The sequence below is a fragment of the Aureobasidium pullulans genome (genome assembly GCF_000721785.1).
Source record: "Aureobasidium pullulans EXF-150 unplaced genomic scaffold scaffold_9, whole genome shotgun sequence".
NCBI classification, from domain to species: Eukaryota; Fungi; Ascomycota; class Dothideomycetes; order Dothideales; family Saccotheciaceae; genus Aureobasidium; species Aureobasidium pullulans.
The window spans coordinates 1,062,440-1,088,724 of record NW_021941029.1 but is presented as its reverse complement, the minus strand read 5'-3'; the positions used below and the strand labels follow the sequence as shown (position 1 = coordinate 1,088,724).

The following is a 26,285-nucleotide window of genomic DNA, read 5'->3' as shown; positions in this document are numbered from 1 at the left end:
ACTCCATTCATGCGTTGACTCCTAAAATGTGTATCAACCGACCGTGCACGTGATATAGCTGAAATTTTCGGACCATCACGGTGAAAATCAATCCATCAGCCAACCGCGCAACAGAATTACAAAGATCCACTCTGGAACCTCTGGAAAGACTTTAGAATATTACAGAAACAGCCAATAAAGGACAAAACAATAACATGGCGGTATCTATAGCCAGCTCAGACAGTGGCAACTCGAGCGACTCTGGCGCCAGCAGCATTCACAGCGAGCGCAAAGAAGTCAACCAAAACGGATCAAGAAAGAGACGCAGACTATCACCCACTGGATCAGGATCAGAAGACTCGGATTCAGAGGTAGAGCAACAAAAAGCTCCCATCAAAACTACAACCCGCATTCAACCCACCACTCAAACGGTCTCCCGTATCAAGGCCAAACAAACCGGATCAACCGCCGCATCTAAATCAACCACAGCAGAGGTCCCCGCCAGTATCGCAGCAGCCCAAGCAGGAAGCACAAAATCTAATTTCTCGGACTTGAATGTATCTCCCTGGCTAGTCGCCTCCCTGGCAAACATGGCCATCAAACAACCCACCAAAATTCAATCCGCCGCCATCCCTGAGATCTTATCTGGGCGCGACTGCATCGGTGGAAGTAGAACCGGTTCAGGAAAAACTGTCGCTTTCGCCGTGCCCATCTTGCAACAATGGGCTAAAGACCCTTTTGGCATCTTTGGTCTGGTGCTTACACCGACTAGAGAGCTCGCTTTGCAGATTTTCGAACAATTCAAGGCAATTGGAGCGGTGCAGAATTTGAAAGTTTGTTTGGTGACGGGAGGATCTGATATGAGGGCTCAGGCTATTGCGTTGGCTGCTCGGCCGCATATTGTGATCGCTACACCTGGAAGACTTGCCGATCACATCAACAGCAGTGGAGAAGAAAGTATTGCTGGATTGAGAAGGGTCAAATTTGTGGTGTTGGATGAGGCTGATAGATTGTTGGCTGCTGGTAAGGGAAGCATGTTGCCTGACTTGGGCGTTTGCATGGAGGTACTGCCTGAGTCGTCGAAGAGACAGACTTGTCTTTTCACTGCGACTGTTACGGCGGAGGTTAGGGCGTTGCAGGATAAACCCAGGACAGCTGGTAAACCACCTGTTGCTGTTTGTGAGGTATGCTCTACTCCTCCTTTCTATCTCCCGACCTAAGGACTGGAATACTAACAATCAAACAGGTCGATCTCGACACCCTCGCCGTCCCAGACACATTGCACCAAACATACTGTCTCGTAAACGTCGTCCACAAAGAAAAGGTTCGTCTCCCTTTCCCTCCCATCCCCCTACCCACCTCCCGCTGACCCCAATCACAGTACCTCCACGTCCTCCTCCTAACCGAGCAAAACGTCAAAAAATCCACAATCATCTTCGTCAACCGCACCTCGACCGCAAACCTCCTCGAACACTTACTCCGCTCCCTCGCCCACCGCGTGACTTCTCTGCATTCCGGCCTCCCCCAACACGAACGCACCAACAACCTCGCCCGCTTCCGCGCTGGCGCCGCTCGCATCCTCGTCTGCACAGATGTCGCCGCCCGCGGTCTGGATATCCCCGAAGTGGGTGTGGTGGTGAATTACGACTTACCCCGCGATCCGGACGATTACGTGCACAGGGTGGGTAGAACGGCTAGAGCTGGAAGAAAAGGTGTTGCTATTTCGTTGGTTGGGCAGAGGGATGTGGGGTTGGTGCAGGCGATTGAGGAGAGGGTGAAGGCGCAGATGGAAGAGTATGTGGAGGAAGGCGTTAATGTGGAGAGTAGGGTTGTTAGGGATGCGTTGAATGTTGTTGGTGATAAGAAGAGGGAAGCGCTTTTGGCTATTGAGGAAGGAAGAGATGTCAAGGGTAAGAGGAGGAAGGGGATGGGTGGAAAGGCCACTTAGAGAAAGTCCGCATGCATGGGAGAGCGATGGAAGGGTGTATTCAATGGAGCATACTCTGCGAGGTTTTATAGCATTGATCAAAATTCTTCACAGTACATTGACAATAAAACGTGACATCAAAATGTTCTGTTCCATTCGTGGTAGCTCCATCTCCTCAACATCTATCGCTTCACACGCCTCTCACTCAAGTCTTCCCCTACTCTAGACCAACATCCACTCTCCTTCTTCATCCTCCCTATCATCCAAATCCTTCATCTCAACATCTACATCCTCTCCATACAAGATCTCTGCTCCGTCAAACGATGTCTCGTCTCCAGAGTCATCGTCGTTCAGAGGGACCTTGGAAAGTGCATATCCCTCGTCGCTTGAAGAATCATCAAAAGAAACTCGCGCCTGTACCGTCTGTGCCACCTGTGCTCTCATTCTTGTCACAGCATCCTCTTCTTCATCTTCAGAATCGCCGTCAGAATCATCAACTGAAAAGTCCAAGAATCTTGTCAATTGTTTATCTCTTTCCTCTGATGAGAATGCAAGATCGAACGGTGGCCCTGATTTGTAAAATGTCCATGTCTTTGCTTCCCAGTCCATTTGTTCTGGTTTGTCGAGTGGTCGGTTGAGCTCGTTTTTTTGGGGGTTTTGTGCTGCTGTTGTTGCTGCTGTTGCACATTCCACTTTTGCTTCTGCCTTTTCCTCCATCGAGGCTTCTGCTTTTTCCTTTGTCGAGACCACTGCTTTTGATTCTGCTGCATTAGATGGTTCCCATGGTGATGCTGGGAATTTTCCGTAAATCTGCGGATTGTTTTGTAGTATTGAACGTTGTTGTAATATCCTTTGCTGTGCCATTTGGTAACATTGTTGTTGATTTGGCACTCTGCCCAGGGGTTTCGATATACATTTGCTCATGTTGTCGATGGCTTGCTGAGACGGTGCGGGAAGGAAGTTACTCTCTGCTGCATAAAATGGTCCCACTTGTGGTGATGCTGGGAATACTGGGTAAACATGTTGTTTGTCTCCTAGTATTGCACGTTGTTGCATTACCAATTGCTCTTGCCATTGGCATAATTGTTGTTGAGTTGGCACTCTGCCCCGAGGTTTCGATACACCTTTGTTCTTGTCGTCCATGGCTTGCTGAGGAGATGGGGGAAGGACGTTACTCTCTGCTGCTTGAGGTGCTGAAGGGTTGATCTTTTCGTCCGAATCTACCCGTTGTCGCTTGTTGAGAGCTCGTCGGCTGGGTTCCAGAAGTCCCTGGTATTCGATTTCATGCTGCTGCATTATCTGATCTTTGCTCATTGCATTTGGTTCGGATGCGTAGTGGTCATTTGGATGCATATCGTAATAGCTCTGCACGATAGGGTGAATCTTGGTGGGCTCCGGAGATCTCTTGTTTGCGGTTGGGAGGGCCTTTTTCTTCCTTGATCGTTCCCTTATCAATTCAGCCGCGCTTTTAGGGCAAAATCCATTGTGAGGACTTTGGGTGGTTGGAACAGGAGGAGTACCCTGCTCATGTCCCGGAACGGGAAGATAACATGGAGCTTTTTCTTCTGTTCCCTGACTGGCTTGTCTCAGTCGGTCCTGAGCAGGAGCGAGGGGCAAAGATTTGATATCGAAAATGGGATCAAATCTGCACTCGGTCTTGGTCTCAGCTTCTTTCTCTACTTCTGTTTTGCTTCTGGGATGGATATTCTTTGTTTGCTGGAAGTGAGTTTGGTACACTCGAGAAGCTGGCCTCGGCGCACGTGTTGCTGGTTGGGAGTGAGCTTGGTACACTTCAGAAGCTGGCCTCGGCGCACATGCTTTTCTGTAAGGGGCATATGAGTTGTTCGGCATGTAGGATGCCTGATATTGTGCATACGTAGGATGGAAAAGGCCATACCCATCATTAGGATTACCAAATTGAGGTTGTCGTTGATGATGTATGGGGTTGAATGGAGCGTAGAGTTGTTGGAGTGTCGAGGAGGGAATGCCATAGCCATGCATCGCGGTGTCCAGATGACCATCATCCATCCCTCTCGAATTTGCCGCTCCCAGATTCGTGGCGTTGAGTTCGGTACTCGTATACCCGTGTAACGCCGACATGCCTTGTTCAGCTGGCCTTGGGGGCGGAAGCGTAGCATATAACTCATGCCATTGTTGCGGGTTGTATCGCTCCTCAGGACATGTAGTAGGAGGTGGAGAAGGAGAAAAATCATCCTTAAAGATGTCCATTGGCATGAAAACAGGACTTGATGTCTGTGGTCTTTGGGTGTGGACTCCAGAGGAGTCTGGAGAGTGAGCTTCCCTAGCAACTTCCTTCTTCATGGGAAGAGGCTCTGGACCCGGCGAGTCTTGGCTAGGATGAGGAACAGACAACTGTTGCATGAAGTTACAAGTCTGCTTAGGACCCGTAGCAGGAAGATCCGACATCGACTTGGCCGGGGATGCGGTTACACCGACAAAGTCATAGCATGACGTCTGTGATTTCTTGTTCTCTGGTCTCTGGGCTTCAAGAACAGAGAAGTCTGGAGCAAAGATGTTATCAACACCCTTCTTCTCTACGTCCTCACAAAGCTTATCAGAAGAGGACCAGGTATCTACAGTCTCCATACTGAGCATCTCGATAAGTTCTCCAATTGTGCGATCTCCTTTCTTCCCAACATCTTGAGGCTCATCAGCAGTGCGAGCAGATGATGAATTTCTCTTAGCATCTTTCATCTCGATATCTTCAACGAGTTGACCGACAGGAGCGGAGTACTCTACAGTCTCGTCGACTGCGATCATGCCGATCTGTTGTCCAGGTTTGCGGTGGTGGGCAGCTCTATCAGAGCGAACGTCTTGAGGTTCGGGTGATGGACCTGCTGATCTTGCGGTGCGGTCTCTGGTGCACCCGCTTCCATCGACACTCAGGAGCTTGCTACGGTCTGGGAAGGCGCCTGGGATATGAGGAAGTGGTGACATGATGTATCTTGGTAGTCTTGGTGTCGATAAAGTTGTCGATGGAAGGTTTTCTCGGCTGAGATGTGGATGCAGGAAGGAAGAAGTTTGCGAGAGGGAATACTGACCAAGAAGGAAGGACACATACGTGACTGCGGAGGCTCTGCTGTTAGCTTTATATTTCTGCCTAATAAGGCGCATGTCTGAGTTGATTCTAGTGGGCGAGCCATCTTTGATGGTGGAGAGACACGAAGTTGCCGAGGAACCTGCTCAATCAGCTCATCAGACCAAACTTCAACTCCTGGAAACCAAGAAAAGCTGTTTGGATGGTAGTCAACAAAATACTTTCAATCATTGTTTGGGATATCTTTGGTCCTCCTTTCAAACTCCATACTCTTCCGTCCTGCCTATCAGACAGACGGACTGGGTAGCAAAAACAGAAGGCGTCAAACGCCATGCATAAAATCGTGGTGCAGAAGTGGGATGAGAACAAATGCAGGAATATGCATGTCCACGCAAACCCACGTGTCGAACTAGAACTCCAACCCCTGCCAAATAAAAATGTCACCCAAGCTCTTCATGTTTCCCGGCCTTGTGATGTCGAGATTCGTCGAACCATAATCTTGATCATCCCAGTCCACCCCAAGCTCCCCTAATTCTCCTCGCCAATTGAATGTCCTTTTGCATAATGGTAACTCTTTTGGCATGGATAGCGCACAGATTCGTATCCTCGAAAAGATGGACCAAGAATGCTTCAGCTGCCTCTTGCAACGCCATGATTGCTTGACTTTGCCAGCGGTAGATTCCAGAGCCGGCCGGTGCCATTGATATACAGACTTCCCTGACCTGTGCCGGATGTTAGTGGTGCTAGGGATTCAATGGTGGGGAAGAAGGGCGGGAGTGATGTACCAATCGGGCGAAGGGTAGCTTTAGGATCAAGAGGTCGGTTGAGCGTTGATATTTGCGGATCTCTCGAAGAGCGACGGTGCCAGGTTTGTAGCGGCGGGATTGTTTGACGTGGCCTACGAGGTTGTCGCATTAGCTTTGGTGTGTCCTTCTGCTCTTTCTTCATCTCTTGTGGACGATAGATATCTCCCGTACCAGTTCCTGTACTCCGCCGCGGTGCTTTTGTTTTGATGCCTTTGCCTCCTGTGTGCTTTCCGCCGGTACTCGGTCGTGCTGCCATTGATGCTCGAGGAGCCATTTGCGCCGGGACGATTGACGCGCTCGAGATGCAATAGTCGGGATTGCCGTTGTCGCGTGCGGGAAGCGGTTGTCGCGATTGATGCAATGGGATGATGCCGTGGGTGATAGAAGGTGATGGTCTTTGTCTTTGAGTTGTCGTGTGTTATGAAAGAGTCGCGTTGTCTGGATTCGGCAAGACAGGAAACGGAGGCTCGGAGGAGAAGCCGCAGGTCGTTATCTTATCTTATCGCCGGACTTTAAGTCCTTCGGCGCCTCGGCTCGTGTTTGGCTTACGTTTGTCTCCCAGGGTCTGGTCTCACTTGCTCGTCTGTCCAAACTGTCACCCTACATAGCAACTTTCCTGTTGCGACTTTTCGGATACATACTCACAACATGGCTGCAATGCTGGGAGGAGCAGCTGGTGGCGATCTGGGTGCCCTGCCTTTGGAGCAGTGGTTCTTTGAGATGCCCGTCTGCACGAGATGGTGGACCACTGCGACTGTCGTGACGGGCCTGCTGGTTCAATGCCACATCTTGACGCCCTTTCAACTCTTCTATTCCTTCCGCGCCGTCTTTGTGAGGAGCCAGGTATGCCTTATCCCATCTACCTCTTCCTTCTCTACCAGCAGCATCACTGACTCCAAGCTACAGTACTGGCGTCTCTTCACCACCTTCATCTACTTCGGCCCTCTATCCCTAAACCTCCTCTTCCACATCTTCTTTATCCAACGATACGCCCGCATGCTGGAAGAATCCGCACAGTCACAAGCACACTTCACCTGGATGCTGGCATATGCTGCAACCACACTACTCTGTCTCGCTCCCTTGGTGTCTGTCGTCTTTCTGGGTTCCATCCTTAGCAGCACACTGGTCTATATCTGGAGTCGCCGACACCCAGACGTCCAACTTAGTTTCTTGGGCCTGTTCATCTTCCGCGCACCGTTTTTGCCTTGGGTCATGATTGCGCTTAGTGTGGTTATGCATGGACAGTGGCCGAAAGATGAGTTGTGCGGTATTGCTGTTGGACATGGTAAGATCAGATTCTTACTCAACCCACCCTCATATCTGAATACTGACGTGCGAAAACAGTCTGGTACTTCTTCAACGACATTTACCCAGCCAACCATAATGGCTCAAGACCGCTGGATCCTCCTCTCTGGTGGCAAAGACTGATACGAGGCAATGCAGTCGTGGATGCCGAAATCCGTCAACAACGTGCAGATACCACTGCTGCTGTTCAAGTTCAATGATACCCCCCCTAGTATACGATTTCTTCTTACAATTTTAGCAAAGAAATCAAACATAGACTATTTATTCTTTTCACTATTCCAACCACTTTTGTTCCTGTGACCTATATGAAGAATTTACGTTGAGTCATCGTGTACACGGTCTGAGCGAATGAGTCGCTGCGACTACAGCAGTGGACTATTCTGCGATCTCCCCATGCCTTATTATGTAGAGAACAACAGCAGCCCTCTCCGATTCCTACGTACTTCTAGCGCGATGGAGTGTTGCCCTACACAGTGCTTGTCATCATTGTCCCGTCTTGATCGACCGGCGCTGTTCCTCCAATGAGCATAGCGAAAGAGACCAATAGCACAGCTTCTTTACTGATCCCCTGCAAAAGAGTTCGAAGATATGAATCAAGGTGTTAAACTTTGGTTGAAAGGCCCGATTCTGGGATATCCTATGCTCTTCCCTTACCCTTGCCCCCTCTGCCACCATCTCTATCCCACTCCTTCCCTTTCTTCCCTCCCTTCTCCCCCGCAATCTCCCTCGTCTTCTCCCTCGGATCAATAACTTCGAATTCCTCCATTTTTCTCTTCCACTCTAGATCTTTACCCAACGTATCTTTGGCGAAACTCAATGCGTGAGACATCCAAGTGGTATCGTTATCGTCTTCGTCCTCTTTGGCAGCAGCAGCGTCTTCATCATGCCAAGTTCCACAGCTTTGGCAATTTGCAATGAAATGAAGATCGCAGAGCAGGGCTTCGGAGTCTAGTGCTGATTCTTCCTGCTCTTGTGCTTGTTTTTCTGCTTCCACAGTTGGTGCAGAGGGAGCAGGGGCGGCTTCTTTTTCGGCGGGGAGTTTGGACAATCGGGCTTTGAATGCGTTGAATGTTGATAGTGAAGAAGCATCATCTTTTGCTTTTCCCCTCTTGCGGCCGCGGGTGGAAGAGGCAGGGATCATGGATTCCAAGGCGGACAGTTTCTTTTCTGGCGCTGAAGAGGTTGTGGTGTTGCCGCGTTTCATGGAGGCTTTGAGGGAGGCGATTTCGGCATTTGTGCGTTCGAGGGCTGTGAGTTTGCGGGTTTCTGGTTCAGGCGTTGGTGAGGGAGATGGTGATGGTGAAGGTGCGGGTTTTGTTGGAGCTGGGGCGGGTTTCGATGTGGCTGCTGATGGAGGTGTCGGTGATCTCGTGGGCGACTTTCTGCGGACGGGCTTTTCTTTTGGTTTTGATTGTTCGGGGGCTTGAGGTGTGGGTGCGTTGTTCTGAACTTCTGAGGGCTGAGATGCAGCACTGGTGAAGTTTGGGTTGACCTTTACTTTCTTTACTACTGGTGCTGCGGGTTCTTCTCCTTCGTCTCCTCCAAAACTCAGGAGAGTCTTTGTGGCCTTGCGTTTCTTCTTGGGAGCCTTGGTTGTTTCTTGTGGTGTGGAAATGGCGATTGAGGCCTGCTTGACCATATCGTTGAAAGGATTGAGCAGGATCTCGGTGGACGTAATGCGAGTAGGGTATAGTGGTCTGTCCGAGTCCTCAGAAGTCAAGTCTGCCTCGGCCATCTTCATCAAATTATAGATGGTATCTCCCTCGATACGACCGAACATGGTGTTCTTGTCCTGCAACTCAGGAGTCTTGTCCAGTGTGAAGAAGAATTGCGAAGTATTGTCGTTCTTGTCTCCAGAGTTTGCCATACCGAGCAGGCCACGGCGATTAAACTTGAGGCGCGAGTGGAACTCATCCTGGAAAGGAGCACCATCGTTGATGGCACTTATACCGCCAGAGCCAGTACCAGTAGGATCACCACCTTGGATGATGAAACCAGGAACCAGGCGGTGAAAGATTGTGCCATCGTAGTAGCCGTTCAGACAATGTTGGAGGAAGTTTCGAGATACGAGAGGAACCTGTTTCGCCCAGATTTCGACGACGAGATCGCCTGTAGTGGTACTGAGCAGGACTTTGGCCGTCGGCTGCGGCTCCAGATTGTATAGCGTCGACATGACGAGGATTGTGATTGGTGTGAAATGTGGAAAGTCGCAAGTCGCATCTCATCCAAGTCTCAAGAAGTTGTTGAAGCTCGGACCCACTGACATCAATCAGGCGGCGCGAGTGTCGAATGCGGGGGAGCGACTCCTCCGTCGAGCTCACTTTGACATATACCACAAACCATCAGACGGCAGAAACACACCAGGAAACATCTTCATCATGTCGGAAACAATGTTTGCAAAGGCTCTCATGTCGGGCTTGGAGAAGCGTCCCTCCAGACTGAGTAGTGATCACGTCTCGGACCCCAGGAAATACCCTGCTCAGGCTCCTGTATGTATTCATCGACACGACACTATCACCGAGCACACACTCATCTCTCCCACTTAGTACACTCTCCCCAAGCCAGTTCACCCTTTCCCCCGCCGCCAAAGACCCGCAGCCGGCGGCCAGTCACAAACCGTCAATGTCACCCTCAAGCCGCTCAAGGGCTCCGACCAGCTCGACCTCCCAAGTCAATCTCCCAACACCACCGTCCTCGATCTCAAGTCACAATACGCCGAGAAGTTCAGCCTCGACAAGACCAAGATCAAGGTCCTCCTGAACAAGAGACCATGCACCGACCTCAAGACCCTCAAGGACATCCTGCCCGACCCTCTCCCAGCCCAAGCAGACTTTAGCCTCATGCTTCTCGCTGGCGCCTCAACTCCAAGCACTGCTTCAACTCCCGCCCCTGCTTCGCCTGTAGTCAAGCCTGAGGAATCGCAGAAGCTTCCGCCTGATTCGGCTCCTCTGTCCGAACACGCACAAGCAGAAGCCGAGGCTCTTCCCCACGCCCACGATACCGCCACTCAGATGTTGCAGTCTGACGAATTCTGGGCCGATCTGAAGGACTTTTTGGTTCAGAGACTGCGTGATGAAGACCAAGGCGAGAGACTCATTCGTCTGTTCCGTGGAGCTTCTACATAGCATGCTTTGACCAGATATCATTTTTCTGCATGGCCATCGAACATGTCTTGATAGTCGTCCCACCTCATGGCTTCCTTGAAAATATCAATCTTATCGCATATACCCCCAAATCTGTCTTTTCTAGTCTCACGGAGTTATGAAACAAACATTCATCGCAAAGCATTGCATCTCTAGCTGACTCAATGCACAGTGATTTCCAAAATCGGCGTCACATTCAGTGAAAGCAGTTCGAAATGAGCTCTCACCGGATCTTCTCCAGCCTTCAAACATGTTCCTGCCGTTCGACAGCTGAATATCTGATGAGACACGTGGTTGAAGTACACGTTTTACCCGATACATACAGCGGTGGAAGGAGCGATGGCCCCGCAGCTACAAAGCAGCTTCTGTTGGCATTAGTAGACATCTTAATAACAACAACATTACTGAACAACAACATTACTGAACACCCAACGGATTATTTATCTCATGATATCGAAGGAACCCAACAAGAGAACAGCACTGAGTTCCGTTCAACTTTGATTGAATCCATCAGTCCTAGCGGCTTTCGAATCTCATCTACTGCGTGTTTCCAGGCGTCTTGCTGTCTTCAAGCAGCCATTCTTCCATTACTACAACGATAGCCATGTTTGGTTCCTTGTTGATTTTGCTGCCTGTAATCGGTATCGCTGTACAAGCGGCGCCATGGCAATCTCATTCGGATGCATCGTCGATTGAGTAAGTAGCGACCTTCTTCTTTATACTTGTTCGCTTCGAAAAGTCGTTCTAACATAGCAACAGTATTCTTTCTCGTCAGCCCAAGCCGCGATCGCCCACTGGCTTTCCACAAATGTCTCGCGAATCCAACGAGACGAGTATCGGTACTGGTACCAGTGTTTCCTCGACCGTTGTCGTATCTTCCACTACCGGTTTAGTGCCGCCTTCGTCTCAGACTGCACCAACTACCGACACTGCGTCTACTAGCACCAATGCAACATCCACGAGCTCGACTCCTACGGCATATAGCAGTCAAGATGCCTGTGCGAGTGTGTCGACTCTGGTAAAAGCCTTCACGATTGATACGCCTCCCCTCGAACGAAATGTGCCGGCCGAGATCGCCTATCAGTGCCTCCACTCTATTCCTTTCAATCAAACCGCGGCCCTTGATTTGTTGAAATCCATCAGACCATACATGGAATGGCAGACCACCCTGTCTTATGTCAAGGACCCACCCAAAGAAGTACGTCTATATCCACCCATTCCATGCGAACCTCTCTGGGATAGACCCTAACTTCATGTTCTAGTACGCTCTAAACGTCCAACCTGGATTTGACTTCTGGAAGGCATTCGATGCGGTCGAACAGAATGTTGTTGACGGAGTTTACAAAAGCGAGTACGATTTCGGTTGGGACCTCTACCAAGCCAATCAACAAGTACACGATGGCCACTTCACCTTCGTCCCGGACAGTGTTGGGAGGATCTTCATTTTTGGGAGAACAACTCCACTCGTGTCCGTCTCCGACGACGGCAAGAGTCTTCCTGTCGTCTATGCATACGCCGACATCGTTGCTTCATCGTTTGGCAATTCCACGTTCCAACCCTCTCCGATTACAATGATTGACGGGCAAAACACCACTCAATTTCTGGAAGACTGGTCGCAGTATGGGACTCTGCAAGACAGAGATGCTCTTTGGAATAATCTCTTCTACAGCCCTGCTCAAGTCTCTCTAGGAACAGCTGGTACATCTACTGGGACCTTTGTTGGAAGAGGTCATGGTCGCTTTGTCTATCCAGGGGCCAACACTACTTTCAGTTTCGCAAATGGATCTACGGCCACGCATGAGAACTTTGCAAAAGTCTTGGTTGACTTCAAAAACATCAGCTCTGGAGCAGACATATACAAGAAATACTTCATTGTCACTCCAAGGGCATATGCTAATGCATTCGAAATCAACAAAAAGGAGACCAATAATACCATCAACAACTCCAAACCGGACAGCCCGGAGAAACCGGCTGCCAGGAAGACGGTCCCTGCTCCTGGATATCCCACTCCAGTCCTACGTCAGCGTCACAATATTAATGGCGGTTACTTCCTAGACCAACCCGGATTCGAACATGTCGCAGTCTTGACCGTCGGATCTTTCGTCAGCAACGAGGGCCAAGAGGTCGAATTTCAAAACATCAACGACGGTTTCATCGCTGCCGCCAAAGCCGCCAACAAGACAAAATTGATCATCGATCTCTCTGCCAATGGCGGTGGCACTATCTTACAAGGCTACGACCTGTTCAAGCAGCTCTTCCCTAATCTCGAACCCTATGGAGGCACTCGTTTCCGAGCCCACACAGCACTAGACAACCTAGGCGAGATGTACTCCGAAGCCGCCGCACCTTATACCCACAATCCTAATCAGACCGACAACATACTCGCAGTAGTAGAGTCATCATGGAACTACCGCAGTGACATGGACGTAAACGGCAAACCCTTTTCCGACTGGGAAGCAAAATACGGCCCTCACCAACACGGCCCCAGCAACGACAGCTTTACTTCCATCATTCGCTGGAACCTCACCGATCCCTTGCAAAAGCTGAGCTCAGGAGGAATCTACGTATCCGGCTATCAAGGTCGCAGCAACATAACAAACCCACCTTGGCGATCCGAAGACATCATCCTCGTCTACGACGGCTACTGCGCGTCCACCTGCGCCATCTTTGCCGAATTCATGCACAGACAAGCCGACGTCAAAACCATCGCCCTCGGCGGCCGACCAACCACAAACCCCATGCAAGGCGTCGGCGGCGTCAAAGGCACAAACTCCTTCCCCCTCTCCTACATCTTCACCTCCATAACCTCCGCCCTCTCCTGGTCCGACCCCTGGATCAAGAAATCGCTAAACAACACCGTACTGACCCAATACACACAATTACCCATGGCGAGATCGGGATCCTCCCCCAGCGTAAACTCACGCGATGGCATCAGACATGGAGATGAAGGTAATTTGCCTTTGCAATTTCTTTACGAACCCGCGGATTGCAGGATTTTTTACACGGCTGCTATGGTTGTGGATCAGAGTGCCGTGTGGAGGACTGTGGCTGATACCGTGTGGGGAAAAGGTAACGCTTGTGTTGCTGGAAGTAACAATTCCAACGGCGATGAAGTGAGCGAGATCCCTGGGTTTGCGGAAGAAGATGGAGGGAGAGGAAGTGGTGATGAAGCTTCTGTGGATGATGAGGGTGAGGGTGAACGAGAAAACTTCTTGCAACACATCAGCGCGGATATTGATGTCGAGGAGATTTGGGAGGGATTGCAACAGTGGGATCTGGAGGATGATGTGGTGATGTCTGGGACTCGTGGTGGTGAGTGTATCACGTTGCCCTAGAGCTTCGAGATCAGACTACCCCCCAGAAGAAGAATGAGTTATCCCTACAAGAACAGGCACGATACAATTCTGAAGACGACGAGTGTCCAATGAGATAGCAAAATTGTTCCATTGAATTCATGTATTTGACGCCTTTGGCCATGCAAAAAGCACCTATCTATAGAAAAGTCACCGACTCCAAACGCCCTTCGCTCCTTCAAGCCATATAAAACAATCTGACCACGTCTCTGATTCTACGTCTGCAGACGGGGCAATCCTCCACTCTCCTAGCACAGCTCAGGCAAGCAACCACATGACCGCAGTCGTAAAAGGCTGCATCTGCTTCGGCGCCAAAGCAAATGCGGCATGCTTTGCTCTCTTCCTCTGACATCTTCCAATGTGTCACGCCTGCGCCGGATTTCTTGCCCTCCTCCCAGTTACCGGTATACACGTTGCCAGTGCGGTGAGAGGTGTGAGTACCGTGGCCGTGGGGCAAGTCATTGAGCCAGGTACCGACATACGTATCCGAGTTAGCATACAGCATGGTACCTTCGCCGGAATACGAGGAGTTTTCGAATTGACCCGTGTATTCATCTCCAGAAAGAGTGATCAGATGACCTTGGCCATGCTGTTGGTTGTCGGAATTGATCGTTCCTGAGTAGAAGGGCTGCGAGAGGTAGTTGATTGTGACTTGCTCCAGCTTCAGATTGTCTGCTATGACCTTGTCCTCTGAGATTGAGCCCTCGGTGATATCGTTCATCTCCTCGTCCGAAGCGACTGATTCGGCATCGTCGTAATGCAGAGTCTCAGCTGCTCCGTTGCCTGCACCCTCTGGGATAACCTGAGGACCGTAAGTCTTGGTTATCCATTCGGGTACATCCCAAGGCTCCTTGGCGGCCAGGTCGAAGGCGTCGCTGCTGCGTATGTACATGACCACGTATGCCACGGCGTCAACTTGGCCTAGAAGTCTATCGTAGTTGACAGGGCGATCAGCGGTGATGACAGGCTCCTCGATGGCTTCAGCAGGCAAGACGCCTTCTCTGGGAGACACGGCTTGTGTTCTTGTCAAGCAGGTAGGGATTATGTTCTTGTAGGTGTACCAAAGGCCTTTCAAGCCACCCGGACGGAAGTAACTCGAGTATCTGCCAGTACGAAGGTGACCCTCATGCGCGACGAAGCCATAAAGGGTGTATGTCACACCGGCAATTGTTATCTGGTCATCGAGGCGCACCTTGTTCAACAGCTTCTTCCAAACTCGCTTGTCCGAGTCGAAGATTTGGCGTTCAAGCTCAATAGTGAGAACTTCGCTCTTTAAATTGGATGGGAAGTCACCATCAACGACCTCTTGCATGGATGTCTTGCCGACTATCGATCGTTTTGTCGCTCTTTCGCCAGAGAACTGATGTCGCCCAAATACGTTGTTGAGCCTTTCGATAGCTCTTGGTGATAGGACTTTGTCTTTGTCTTCGTAGTCGAGGTGCTGCAAGTACGCAGCGGCATCCTCATAGAGGTCGTTCATGGTTTGCATGGCATCCTGAGGTCCCCTGTCCTCATAAAAGTCCTCAAGATACTCACTGAGCAAAGGCACGTGGTTATTGTCAGCCGGAGAACCGACCCGGGAGCGCATGCGCCATAGCACAGCTTGAAGCGCGGCGAGGATGTTGTCATCCTTTTTAGTGGCAGTCTGATACAGCAGTTGGCGGAAGGGACGAAGGTGCAACCAGAGCGCTAGCACAGGGTAGAGTGCTGCGTCCTCGTGGCCACCTGAGTGAAATGGATTCAGACCGGTCACTGACAGCTTCGATTGTTTGGCAGTCCATAAACAGCCTGTCGGGTCATCGATCACGCGAATAAAGGCCTTGACAGCCAGGGTGTCATTGCGCAAAAGTGGTTGTCTTTGAGCGTACGATCGACGGTGGATTTCATACCATGGCACGCTCGTGAAGCGAGTCCAGCCATGATCAGGAGAGTCTTGGAAGAACTGGTGAGCGTCTGCCCTGAACTCGTTCACACGAGGCTCTTCTGGGTTGTACACGAGGATTGAGACTTGAGCAGCAACAGCCTTACGTTTCATGACTTTGACACCCTCGCCCAAGACAGGCAGAGGCAAGCTACCCTCAGGCCATTCCTGTGGCTCGGCCGACTGAATCGACACGTTCTCGACATAGAGACTCAAGCGATCGGTTTGCATATTGCCGTGCGGTAGTAGCTTGATTATCCAGTCATGACCACCAATATGTACCGTATGTGAGGTGAGTAGTAGATTCTTCCTCGGATTGTCCTTTGTGCCGTTGAACTCTTTTATGGTCCATTCGATTTTACCTTGTTCCTTAGGCGTAAATTCGGCGTCTTGTAGATCGAAGAAGGTTCTTGAGTGCCAGTGCTTGTCGTCCAAAGCGCTGTTCTCGACATAGCCTCGCATGATCCTGGTCTCTTCAGCATCCGGCTCGGACATGTCTTCCTTGAACGGGTAGAAGCTTTTGGCACGCTCATCGCTGATATGGCTCCTGTCGTCGTCATCGTCGTCATCTTCCTCTCCGCTGTCGCCAGATCTAGTAGGACCATCTGGTACGAGAACTGGCGGAGGTGGGGGTCGACCTTCCATGAAAAGATCGGCAGCCGGCGGGGGAGGAGGAGGAGGTATAGGTGACAGTGGTTCTGGTATCGGCGAGCGAGCATCGGCGGCAGGGAGGTCGATAACGTTGATGGAAGCGACTGGTGCAGCTGGTGAATTCTGCAACTGATGGTTAGTAGGGCTCTCACATGCTGAATATGCAAACATAAGAGCTGTCGCAATACACAAAGTGGATCAAGACTTACTCCTCTCTCGAGGGCCTGGGGCGGAGGCCAGATAGGCGATCTGCCCGCAGTGTCGTCCGCGCCTTCCATGTCTGAATCAGCATCCATTCGAGGGATAGCGAGAGCAGGCGCAAAGATTAGTCTCTCGCGGACGTTGTCTTCAGATTCGTCCATGAGTGCAGGTGTAATGGCACTGAGCGTGCTGGAATCTTGTGTTGAAGAGGTTGAGTGAATTTCCGAGGTGCCGTCGTGGAAATGATTCGGATTTGTTGTCGTTTGCGCATGTAAAGCGTGCGGTGAATGAGTGAGCGTGGCCATGTTCCAAACGAGCCCAAGCCAGACGAGGAACCCGGGGACTTCGACAACAAAGCGATGGACCTAGATCAAGACAACAGCGATGAACAGGTCAGCGTGCGGTGTCTCTGATGACTGTCCACTCCCGGCCAAGAAGCATCCTCATCCAACCGACTTTCGGTTTCACATGCATGCGCAATCAGGACATCCCCGCTTCTGCAGCCACACGCGCCATACAGGCACCAACATGCATTAGCAATCATGAGAAATCACCGTCGGATTCCGTTACGCTTGAGAGACATCGCCATCATACCTTTTTCTGCAGCTACCAAGCTAGACATAGCTGCTACCTGCCATAACAAGTCGAACGTTTGAAGCTTCAGAATTGGCGCCGTGTCGCGGGATACTCATCGCTTCTCACATATAGACTGACATATCATTCTAGCCATCTGTCTACCTCTAGTAAAACAAGAGCTGATGGTAATGACCGAAGAGTCCAGAACAGCGACAAGAGCAGCTCTTATCGCTGTCGAAGGGACATATGTTCATCAAGGTGTCTTCTCCTGACCTCGGCTTCGAGTTGGCACGTGCATGGCTTTGCCCTGTCATTGCCGCGCGGGCGCTAGACTCTGCGGCTCGGCTCGCGCCTAATCCTCTATCAGCCTGGCTGCTTTTTTGATGACTGAACCCTGGAAGAGGACACAACCCCCTGCACTCTGCCTGCACTGCATCCATCCGCTCTGAAGTGTTTCATACCCGGCGCATACCTGCATGGGGGTTACGCATCTGTCTGGTTCCCATGCAACCCATATTGCATTTGCCTCAGGTGGTTCAAAGTGTGCCTCTTTCTCCTTTTTCAGTCGCGTCTTCCGTGTTCGTGGGATTGATCAAGCCACCTTGGCAAACGTTGATGCAACGATCAAAGGGAACACAACCGTCGCCTCGGCGTAAACCTGCAGGTTTTCTGTGTCAGTGTCCGTCCAATCGTCTCTCGTCTTCAGCCGCCGCAATTTACCTTGACGCTGTCGCCGTCCACCTTGATCTTGCCCCAGCTGACGGCTTCGTCTGGTCGTGCACCCGCGTCACTTCCGTCAAACTCGTTGGCTGTGTTGATGATTACGGCACTTTCTGCTCCGTTGCGCATCAGACAAGCGTTGGCGATATGATGCTTGACAATGCCTCCTCCTAGGATGATCATGCCTGCTCTCTTTGCTCTGACTGCGATCGTGTTGATCTTGCGAATGTCTTCGACAATATCAACGCGCAACTGCAGTGGTGAAGCCTTGAAGGTGTGGAAGTACAGCATGTCACCCAGACTTCCGTCTGTCAGAGCAGGACAGAATACCGGGATGTCGTTCTTCCATGCCCAGTAATACACTGAGCGTTCATCGTTGATCTCCTTGCCCAGTCGGTTGATCATTTTGCTTGGAGTCCAGTTGATGGGCTCCTCTGTATCCTTCGATGCCTCTTGTTCCTCCAACATCTTGTCAAAGATTGGTACTACCCAGTCTTCGAACGCACAGTAGTTGCTGTTCGGTACCACCAGATTGCCAATTCTGTTCATGCCCTTGGCTCTAAGTGATGCTCCAGCAGTGGAGAATGAACCAAGGTAGGTCGGTGCCAGACACTTGATAAAGTCCTCTTCAACACCTCCAGCTGTTGTTACGACGGCCGAGACGTGCTTGTGTTGAACCAACCACCGCAGTGTCTCTCGCAGACCCGAAGAAATCAGGTTCGATGTGTATCCCAAGAAGATTGTTGTGCCTTGTCCCGTCTCTTCGTCACGCCATTCGCGCTGTTGTCCGTGGTTAGTTGAACTGCCACTTTATACGACGCCTAGAGTCATTTACCATTCCATTGATGATCTGAGCTGCTTGTCCAACTGATGTTGCCTGAAAGCCCATGTTCGTCATGCTCTCTACCATCTCAGCTGCGGTGATGTTGCGGCCAGCGAATTTGTCGAAGTCAAGTCCAACTACAGGAACGGCTCCTTCGGGCACAGGGTCGGAGGGCTTGAGGACGGCATCTTGAGCTCCGGTCGGCGCAGCCATGTTGAGGAGTGTGTAAGCGTTTGTGTTCGCGGGTAGAGCGTGGGTTCGAAGTATTCGTGCGATCCGGCGGCGACCATCAACTTGTACTGGCGTGACTTTTGGTCTAGGAGATTTTCGAGAACCCTTGAATTTTGAGGCTGACTAACGCGACAGCTCACTCTAAATACAAGCGGCTCGGCACGGTTATCATGCAGCACGTCCAGTAAAGTTCCACGACGGTTCGGCGGGAACGATTCACATCTAGATGCACATGCAATTCAATCTTATTGTGCAAATTCTCTCGACAAGGACAGAAAAATACGGCCGAAGTATTGATTCATGGCAGAAGTGGCATAGGTTGAGCAAACATCTGTCAAGTTGAAAGATCGTCAACATCTCGATCCGCAAATCCCTGCGGTGTGGCATCCTGGCTTGCATGCAGCCGAGACTTTTTGAGCTTCAACACCAAAACCGTTATGGTACAAATGACATATGCGACGAACCAGGCCTCGTGTTTAGACCCATCCTGCGACATGTTTGCATTTTCAAATTTGAGCCATCTCGAGAGGTTTGATCAGTGGTGCAATTTGGTTCTTTGTTCTTCAAGGTCAACAAGCCCCTAATAACGACTGGGCTCTTGATCAGTTCCTGACATTCCGCCCGAGCGTACGGTTCGTTACCAGCATCCACGGGCTAAAAGTTAGTGCAATGTGGGCCACGAGATGCAGTGCGTGAAACCAAGTAAATGTGCACCGGCCAATCAGCATGACATAGAGTTTAGGCTTTCGTCGCTCCGCACGCCTACTCTACACGTTCTGTTTCCTTCTCCTGTCTTTCGACATCCTCCAGACACACACCTCCAACTCCCTCGGACACTTCCAGGACTCTTCGGCACCTCGAAAATCGTGTTGTGTGTCATTTTCGCTTGCTTTTGACACCCAAGTGGCCGTCCTGCCCGCTTCTTCTGTCGTGATCGTTCGAGATCCGGCCATTTTCTGGACCCTTCCTGTCATATCTCCCGGCACAGTCGTGCACGCATATCACCAGCGTCTTGTCATCATCAGAGATCCTCTGACGCTGTCTTTTGAGCTGTCGAGGCCTTCTCCCGGTGTTGTTGAAAGCTGAGGGTGAAATCGTTACACAGGCACGGAGATTCGAGTGCCTTGTCTTCGAAGGCCCACAAGCGCGGATCAGCAAGCCCTACTTGTTAGTTCGCGGAGTCTTGGCGTTTAGATCTGACTTGCCAAATCTTGCCACGCCTCGATTGCAGGTTTCATCGCGCATACCATTAATCAACTCACTCCTTTGACAGCTTGCGCAAACACATCGGTTGCGCACATTGTTTCTTCCTGGTTTCCTGGCTTATCATCAATTCATTTCCAGGACTCAACGGCGCACCAACGCGACGACGCAGCACGTGCCCCACGATATATTCTCTTCATGATAATGTTTTGTGCAGTACATCAGTAATATGTCGTCACGCTTTCCTCCGGTTCATGAGTCCCGGTATCCGCCTCGCACTCGGTCGCGATCGCCGCCGAGGTATCAGGAATGGAGACCGAGTGGACCACCAAACCCCGGATTTAACAACAACAGACATAATGACTTCGGCCGAGGACTGGATCCTCCAAGAGGTCCCAAAACTTTCAACGATACTCCCAGAGGTCCACCACCGGGCCCAGGAGCTGGTCCATCAGCACCAATTGGCCCTCGCGGTAGAGGTGCACCACCGCGACCGGAGTTCAGAGAGCTGAGAGACGCACCTCCTCTTGGAACCGACCGCTCATTCAGAGAGCGCGAGTTTGATCGCAGGCCGAGACCTACATCGCCCAGAGTACGTTCACCTGTGAGAGGCTTCAGAGATGGTCCTATCCCTCCACGCGATCTTGACCTAGGAAGAGGTCGTCGCGACTCTAGAGACGGACCTATCAACCCGGGACCAGGATACTCGGATGCCCCTCCATTTGGTCAGCCTCCATTTGGTAGAGGTGGCTTCAACGGTAGGGGTCGAGGCAGAGGTAGAGGAGACTTTGGCTTCCGTGACCGCCGTGGACCTGCGGATGACCGTAACACCTTCAGACCTAGAGACAGATCACCGCCTACGAGATGGGGCAGCGTATCTCGCACAGATAGAGATGACTGGCGGCCCGAGCGTCGGGAAGATGATCGCTGGATTGATCGTGATGACCGCGAGCGTGAGCCTGATCGCTTCAGAAGAGATGCTGCATCGAGCCGCTTCGACTCGCGCCCTCCCACGCCTCATCAACAGGCACCGTTGACACAACCTCCAGCCGAGCGTCCGCCATTCGAACCTTCAAGAGATGATCTGGCAATGCGACGCCCGTCGACAACTTCTTTGTCTGGCGTCAAGGAGCCTCTCAGACGCGATGTGCAACCTCAAAATCAACCACCACCAATGCCTTTACCACCCAATGATCTTCTTGCTGGCCGTGTCGAATCTTCGGCCGCTCGTTACGGATCTCGTGCCTCTTCACCGCCGCCGTCTGCACCTCAAGTACCTGCCTTTGGTTCCTTGTCCTTTAAGTCTCAGCCATACAGTGGTCCTACATCGAATGTTTGGAAAGCCTCGCCAGAGAACCGCGCGCCACCAACTCCTGCGAAGGTGCCGGTTCCATCTTCTCCCGTTACAAAGACAATTCCAACTGCGCCCAAAGCACAATTGGCTGCGCCACCACCTGCTGCTCCCAGAGCTCCGAGAGCGTTGGAGAATGCACCTCCCACAGCTCCGAGGGACATTCCGTTGGACAGAACGCCTTCTGCACCCAAGGCAAGGAATTCGTCCGCACCCCAACCTCCCGTCCCTACAGCACCATGGGCGCTTCGAACAGACGAGAGGGCGGGTGGACAGTTCGCCCCGGCCGCAGTGCGTGAAGGGCGTAGTCTCTCGGGATCTTTCCAGCCAGACATGAACAACACACCCACCTCACCTCGAACATCTGGACCCCCGGTTGCTCAAATGACTCCAGTAAAGCCTATGGACAATATGACCAACCAGATGTCTGTTTCTCAAATGCAGCAGCCTGCGCCTGGTAACAACCAAGATGGAAGAGCATCTCGAGTCGATATGGCACCTCCAAGGCTTGGAACGCCGCCTCCGACCGCCCCCAGCGGCCCACGCAATGCACATTCATTCAGCACATCACCTGTCATGCAAAATCCGAACGTACCGACTGCACCTAAGGCCATTCGAGCACCACCTATGGCACCTCGTGCTTCGGTGGACCGTGGACAACCACCACACAGACCTATGGACAGGAACGGTCCCGCTGTATCACGCGCACCCCCAGGGGCCCCAAGAGCTCTTGCTTGGAACCAGTGGATTCGTCCTGGTGCCCCTCAATACAGAGAGCCTACAGTACCCGCCAAGAGAGACTTGAATGGTGATGAGAAGTCTCAACAAATTATGCAAAGAGCCTCTCCTCAGAGCATGCATCGCCAAATCTCGGATCCTTCGTCCATGAGAGTTGAGGACGCTAGAGACGACCGTGCCTTCAAGACCGCTCCTGCGTCGCCTGAGCGCAGAATGTCTGACGCCAACATGACCACTCGTGAAGAACATCCTCCTTTCCAGAAGGAATATAGCGTACCTAGTCCAGCTGATCCGCAATCTGACCCTGTGGTAGACGCCGATATGGCAACAGCCGAGTCTTCAGAGGAAGATATCAGTGATGAAGAAGGCATGGATCTAGATGAGGAAGACTTTGCACAGAGCAAGGCGAAGTTTGAACGCCAAAAGGCACATCTGGAAGCCCAGATGATTGATCTCAGCGCAAGAGAGTACAGAGCAACTACTCCGTTGGAACAAATCGCTAGACTTGCCAAGATCACCGTCCAGGATCTTCCCTTGGCCCAAATTTCGACATCCTCAGAAGGCAAGGAAGATGTTATGGAAGGGTTGGAAAAGACTGAAGTGCCTGCACCAGCTGTCTCACCGTTGCGTCCGGCATCTTCAAGAGCCCATGAGGATGCTGAGCCGGATCTCATCACACCCAAGAAGGAGCAAATTGAAGAAGTCGAACCAGTGGCTATTCCACGCTCTCAACATCCGGGAGGGGACAGGGTTTTCGAAACCGCCGAGACCGCCGAGATTGACCATACCGAGGACATCGATATGGATGGCAGCGACGAGCTGGACTACATTACACCAGAACCCAAGCGAAGCATCGAAACAATCAATCTTCCTTATTTGGTAAAGGCACCGCTCACTCCACTTTCAGAGTTGGGGGCTTTCCACGAAAACCTTGCACGCCTGAACGCTGCGAAGCCTGCCTTGATCATGCATTACCAAGCACAGGCAGACGAAGAGAAGTCTCTGCAGAAAAACCTCCATGAGCAGTACCTTGAGAAATATCGCGCTTGGAGGGTCGAAACTCAGCTGCTTGATCGCGAACGAGCGAGTAAAGAGTCTGAAGAGAGACAGATGTCTGTCGAACTCGGTCTCGACATTGAGTCAAGTCCAATCCTCGAGAACCCAATCTCCGAGTCTCGGTCCAGACTGCACAAGTTTAGCAGCGAATATGATATCCAGCAAGTACTGAAGCAGTCAGAAGAGACGGCCAGACTTGAGCAGGAGAAGGTTGAGCGAGAGTCTAGAAGAGCTCAGATCGATCTCGAGAAAGAGGCTATTCCACCAGACATGTGGGATGATGCTTCGAAAGAAAAGCACATCTTCAGAAACATGAACCGCTATCGCGACCCTATCTGTCTGACGGATATCTATGGATACGAACCTGAATTCGACACATTTACCGAAACCGAGCACAAACGCTTCGTGGATCTCTTTAAGGAAAGGCCCAAGCAATGGGGAGAAATCGCCGCTCAGCTTCCTGGTCGATCATATGCTGATTGCATTCATCATTATTATAAGTACAAGTGGGATGGCCGATTCAAGGAAAAGACCAAACGTAGAACGAAGGGTACCAGAGGTCGCGGTGGTAAGGCTGGCGCTCGCGCAAGAGCTGCACCACTCATGGCCGATCTCGGCAAAGGCGAAGAAGACAGCTCCTCTGGACCAATGCTCACCGAGACTGGAAGACCGAGACGTGCCGCAACTCGTACTGCATATACTGCCGAGAAAGATCCTGAGGTCAAAACTGCTGCTGCTGTCACGACCACTAGCAAGAAAGTACTTGCAGGTGGTGAGAATGGTTCCGAGAAGCCTGCCAAACGCCGAAAGACGCAAGCCGCTGGTGACAAGCCGCCAAAGAGAGGCAGACAAACTCTTGTTTCCGCCTCGACTTCTGTTATTTCGCCTGCTGGCACTGACAAAGATGTTGTTCTCAGCAAAGAGGATCTTGCAGCACACCAACAGCGCCTAGAAGAGGCTTCTCTTCTGACTGACTTAGCCACTGGAAACAACAGGCTAATGCAAGGACCTCAGCCGGTAGAGTACGCCAATGAGCCGTTCCCAACCCACGTTGCCAATGATACTGCGGAAAGAACTCGCGCTCCTACTCAGTCTTCGATATCGAGATCCAGCGCGTCGAGCTACTGGTCTGTACCAGAGCAGACCGATTTTGTTAAGTTCATTGCTCATTTCGGTACCGATTTTGGCGCTATTGCCAATCATATGGGCACTAAGACTCAAACTATGGTACGTTGACATCTTTCCATGCACGACAATCAATTACTCACGACTCATCAGGTCAAGAATTATTACCAAAGACTTGTCGAGAGTGGCAACCGTCCTGATGTTGTTGAGGCTGCTAACATTGCTAACGCTCGTCGTGATCGAGGAGAAGACATGGGCATTCCGCCAACACCTACGCCCATCAACAAACGACGCTACGACAACCCAGGTCCAATTCTTCCACGTACAGCTTCTGGTTCACAGGGTGAGGTCATGGACATCGATCCGGTTCCAGCAACACAACCTACCCCCATCTCACAGCCTTCATCACAATACCAACATCAATACCGTTTCTCGACCTCTATGCAGCCGACTTCTGCACCTCCACAAAGAGCTGCGCCTACTCCAATTCAGCCGCCGCATGGCTCACCCGCTCTCGGCAAGCCAAGTCTCTCTTCGCAAGTCCGCACCAACTCGACATCCGGCCCGAAGATGGGCTTCTTTTCAGAGTCCAGAATGGAGAGAAGACCAACTCTGCAGTCTTCGGAACGTCCTGCTCAGCAACCATCGCCTTCTTTGATGCACCAACAGCAGCCGACGCCACCTGGATTCATGCACCAGAATCTATCGAACTTGACTTCTGAATTTGTTAAGAATCTGAAGGAAGAACAAGAGCGTGCTCTGTCGATCCAAAAGCGAGCATCCCAAGAGCATGTGCCGCAGGTGGTTCAACATTCGATGTTCCAGCCTCTTGCTGCTCAAACTTCTGCGCCGAACGCGTCTCCTCAGCTGTCAATGCTGGACAGACCTTTGGAAAGGGAAGAACGTTCTGGAACTCCTGGTATGACTTCCATGCCACATCAGCGCGCTGGACCATCCATGTTCCGTAGCATCATTGGTTCTCCTGGTCCAATGCCTTCTCCGACGGTCACGATGCATCCACCATTCAGGTCTGCTCATGTACCATCTCCTCCAAAGAGAGAAGAGCAGTTGTACCGACCAGGATCAGTGCCAGCGCCGTCACCCGCTCCTTCTGTCGCCAAACCTGCTACATCCCTGACTACAGGAACTCCTGCCGAGCCTCGTAAGACGTCGAACTTGGCATCCTTGCTCAATTCTGAACCTGAAGAACCCCGCCAAAAGAAACGAGTTAGCGATCAGGGTGTGACGCCTTTCACACAGTCGCCCACACCGTCAACTCTGAGTGTCGCACCTTCTGGGCCAAGTGCATCGATCTACCCTCCCAGGCGAGAGGTGTTCAACCAGACACCTGTTTCTAGGCAGGAGTTCGAAACACGCTCAATCTACCAGCCTACCTCGCATGCACCAACTCCGTCTGCTCAACATGACCTTATGCCTGGTAGATCAGGTACGCCGGTCGGCTCAAGACAAGCAGAGTGGCAATCAAGACCTCCCATGGGTCAGAACTTGACCTCCAGCTCACCTCACCCACCGGCACCTCTTGAACGTGATGTCCGTCCTTACTACTCGCATCGTGCCAATCTCGGCAGTCTTAACCCGCAGTCAAGAGCGAACCCATCGCCGCCACCTAACAATCACCCTTATATGAGTCATTCTCGAACCCCCTCGATTGGCGGCAGACCGATGACGCCCAGTCAGCTACAACCACAAGGTCCAGCTGCCATGTCACATATGGCGCAGGCTCAGACCGCTCAAGCTCAGGCTCAGATCATGCAGTCCAACCCCTACTCCCAGGCTCATGCCGGTCCGACACACATGCAGCAGATGCACAATCATCAGCAGAGTCAGTTCAGTCATCGTCATAACAGCTCTGGTGGGTCATCGCACGGAGGCCTTCACCAGAGACAGCCCAGTCGAGGCGAAGAGATGGCAATGATGAGACAACAACAGCAGCAGCAGCAACAGGAGAGGGAGTTTCACATGAGCCGTGAGCGCGAGCACCGTATGGGTATGGATATGGACCGACAGTACAAGGAACGCGAAGCGCAGTACCACCAAGCACATCATCAACAGCAACAGCAGGAACAACAACGGTATGGTCAACACCGTACACCGCAA

General features: G+C 51.5%; 10 protein-coding genes across 10 annotated transcripts; 5 read left to right on the top strand and 5 right to left on the bottom strand.

Annotated features, from left to right (window-relative positions):
• The first annotated feature begins 87 nt into the window (after positions 1 to 87).
• Positions 88 to 1,960, top strand: M438DRAFT_405829 (ATP-dependent RNA helicase-like protein dbp8). The gene is made up of 3 exons (XM_029909807.1): positions 88 to 1,163; positions 1,226 to 1,303; positions 1,361 to 1,960. The coding sequence occupies exons 1-3, from the start codon at positions 195 to 197 to the stop codon at positions 1,925 to 1,927; spliced, it is 1,614 nt and encodes a 537-aa protein (XP_029760839.1). The 5' UTR covers positions 88 to 194; the 3' UTR covers positions 1,928 to 1,960.
• A 90-nt stretch (positions 1,961 to 2,050) lies between these two features.
• Positions 2,051 to 2,790, bottom strand: M438DRAFT_345762 (uncharacterized protein). Its single transcript, XM_029905524.1, has one exon. The coding sequence runs from the start codon at positions 2,768 to 2,770 to the stop codon at positions 2,129 to 2,131; it is 642 nt and encodes a 213-aa protein (XP_029760838.1). The 5' UTR covers positions 2,771 to 2,790; the 3' UTR covers positions 2,051 to 2,128.
• A 2,373-nt stretch (positions 2,791 to 5,163) lies between these two features.
• Positions 5,164 to 6,199, bottom strand: M438DRAFT_345761 (histone-fold-containing protein). The gene is made up of 3 exons (XM_029905523.1): positions 5,942 to 6,199; positions 5,750 to 5,862; positions 5,164 to 5,686 (listed from the first exon to the last, which is right to left on the bottom strand). The coding sequence occupies exons 1-3, from the start codon at positions 6,024 to 6,026 to the stop codon at positions 5,468 to 5,470; spliced, it is 417 nt and encodes a 138-aa protein (XP_029760837.1). The 5' UTR covers positions 6,027 to 6,199; the 3' UTR covers positions 5,164 to 5,467.
• Positions 6,200 to 6,427: 228 nt separating this feature from the next.
• Positions 6,428 to 7,275, top strand: M438DRAFT_273317 (uncharacterized protein; the record flags this gene model as incomplete). The annotated part of the gene is made up of 3 exons (XM_029900626.1): positions 6,428 to 6,613; positions 6,677 to 7,055; positions 7,115 to 7,275. 3 exons carry the CDS (start codon positions 6,428 to 6,430, stop codon positions 7,273 to 7,275), a joined length of 726 nt encoding a protein of 241 aa, XP_029760836.1.
• A 77-nt stretch (positions 7,276 to 7,352) lies between these two features.
• Positions 7,353 to 9,265, bottom strand: M438DRAFT_345759 (cyclophilin-like protein). The gene has a single exon (XM_029905522.1). The coding sequence runs from the start codon at positions 9,246 to 9,248 to the stop codon at positions 7,713 to 7,715; it is 1,536 nt and encodes a 511-aa protein (XP_029760835.1). The 5' UTR covers positions 9,249 to 9,265; the 3' UTR covers positions 7,353 to 7,712.
• Positions 9,266 to 9,404: 139 nt separating this feature from the next.
• On the top strand, positions 9,405 to 10,637 carry M438DRAFT_365520 (uncharacterized protein). Its single transcript, XM_029907797.1, has 2 exons — positions 9,405 to 9,564; positions 9,622 to 10,637. The coding sequence occupies exons 1-2, from the start codon at positions 9,454 to 9,456 to the stop codon at positions 10,198 to 10,200; spliced, it is 690 nt and encodes a 229-aa protein (XP_029760834.1). The 5' UTR covers positions 9,405 to 9,453; the 3' UTR covers positions 10,201 to 10,637.
• Positions 10,638 to 11,026: 389 nt separating this feature from the next.
• Positions 11,027 to 13,553, top strand: M438DRAFT_273427 (uncharacterized protein; the record flags this gene model as incomplete). The annotated part of the gene is made up of 2 exons (XM_029900636.1): positions 11,027 to 11,416; positions 11,481 to 13,553. 2 exons carry the CDS (start codon positions 11,027 to 11,029, stop codon positions 13,551 to 13,553), a joined length of 2,463 nt encoding a protein of 820 aa, XP_029760833.1.
• Positions 13,554 to 13,749: 196 nt separating this feature from the next.
• On the bottom strand, positions 13,750 to 16,649 carry M438DRAFT_355541 (uncharacterized protein; the record flags this gene model as incomplete). The annotated part of the gene is made up of 2 exons (XM_029907042.1): positions 13,750 to 16,266; positions 16,353 to 16,649. The coding sequence occupies 2 exons, from the start codon at positions 16,647 to 16,649 to the stop codon at positions 13,750 to 13,752; spliced, it is 2,814 nt and encodes a 937-aa protein (XP_029760832.1).
• Positions 16,650 to 17,058: 409 nt separating this feature from the next.
• M438DRAFT_345756 (deoxyhypusine synthase) lies at positions 17,059 to 18,745 on the bottom strand. Its single transcript, XM_029905521.1, has 3 exons — positions 18,476 to 18,745; positions 17,641 to 18,420; positions 17,059 to 17,578 (listed from the first exon to the last, which is right to left on the bottom strand). Exons 1-3 carry the CDS (start codon positions 18,674 to 18,676, stop codon positions 17,513 to 17,515), a joined length of 1,047 nt encoding a protein of 348 aa, XP_029760831.1. The 5' UTR covers positions 18,677 to 18,745; the 3' UTR covers positions 17,059 to 17,512.
• A 1,152-nt stretch (positions 18,746 to 19,897) lies between these two features.
• M438DRAFT_217862 (uncharacterized protein) lies at positions 19,898 to 24,586 on the top strand. Its single transcript, XM_029899452.1, has one exon. It carries the CDS (start codon positions 20,127 to 20,129, stop codon positions 24,276 to 24,278), a length of 4,152 nt encoding a protein of 1,383 aa, XP_029760830.1. The 5' UTR covers positions 19,898 to 20,126; the 3' UTR covers positions 24,279 to 24,586.
• Positions 24,587 to 26,285: the final 1,699 nt, after the last annotated feature.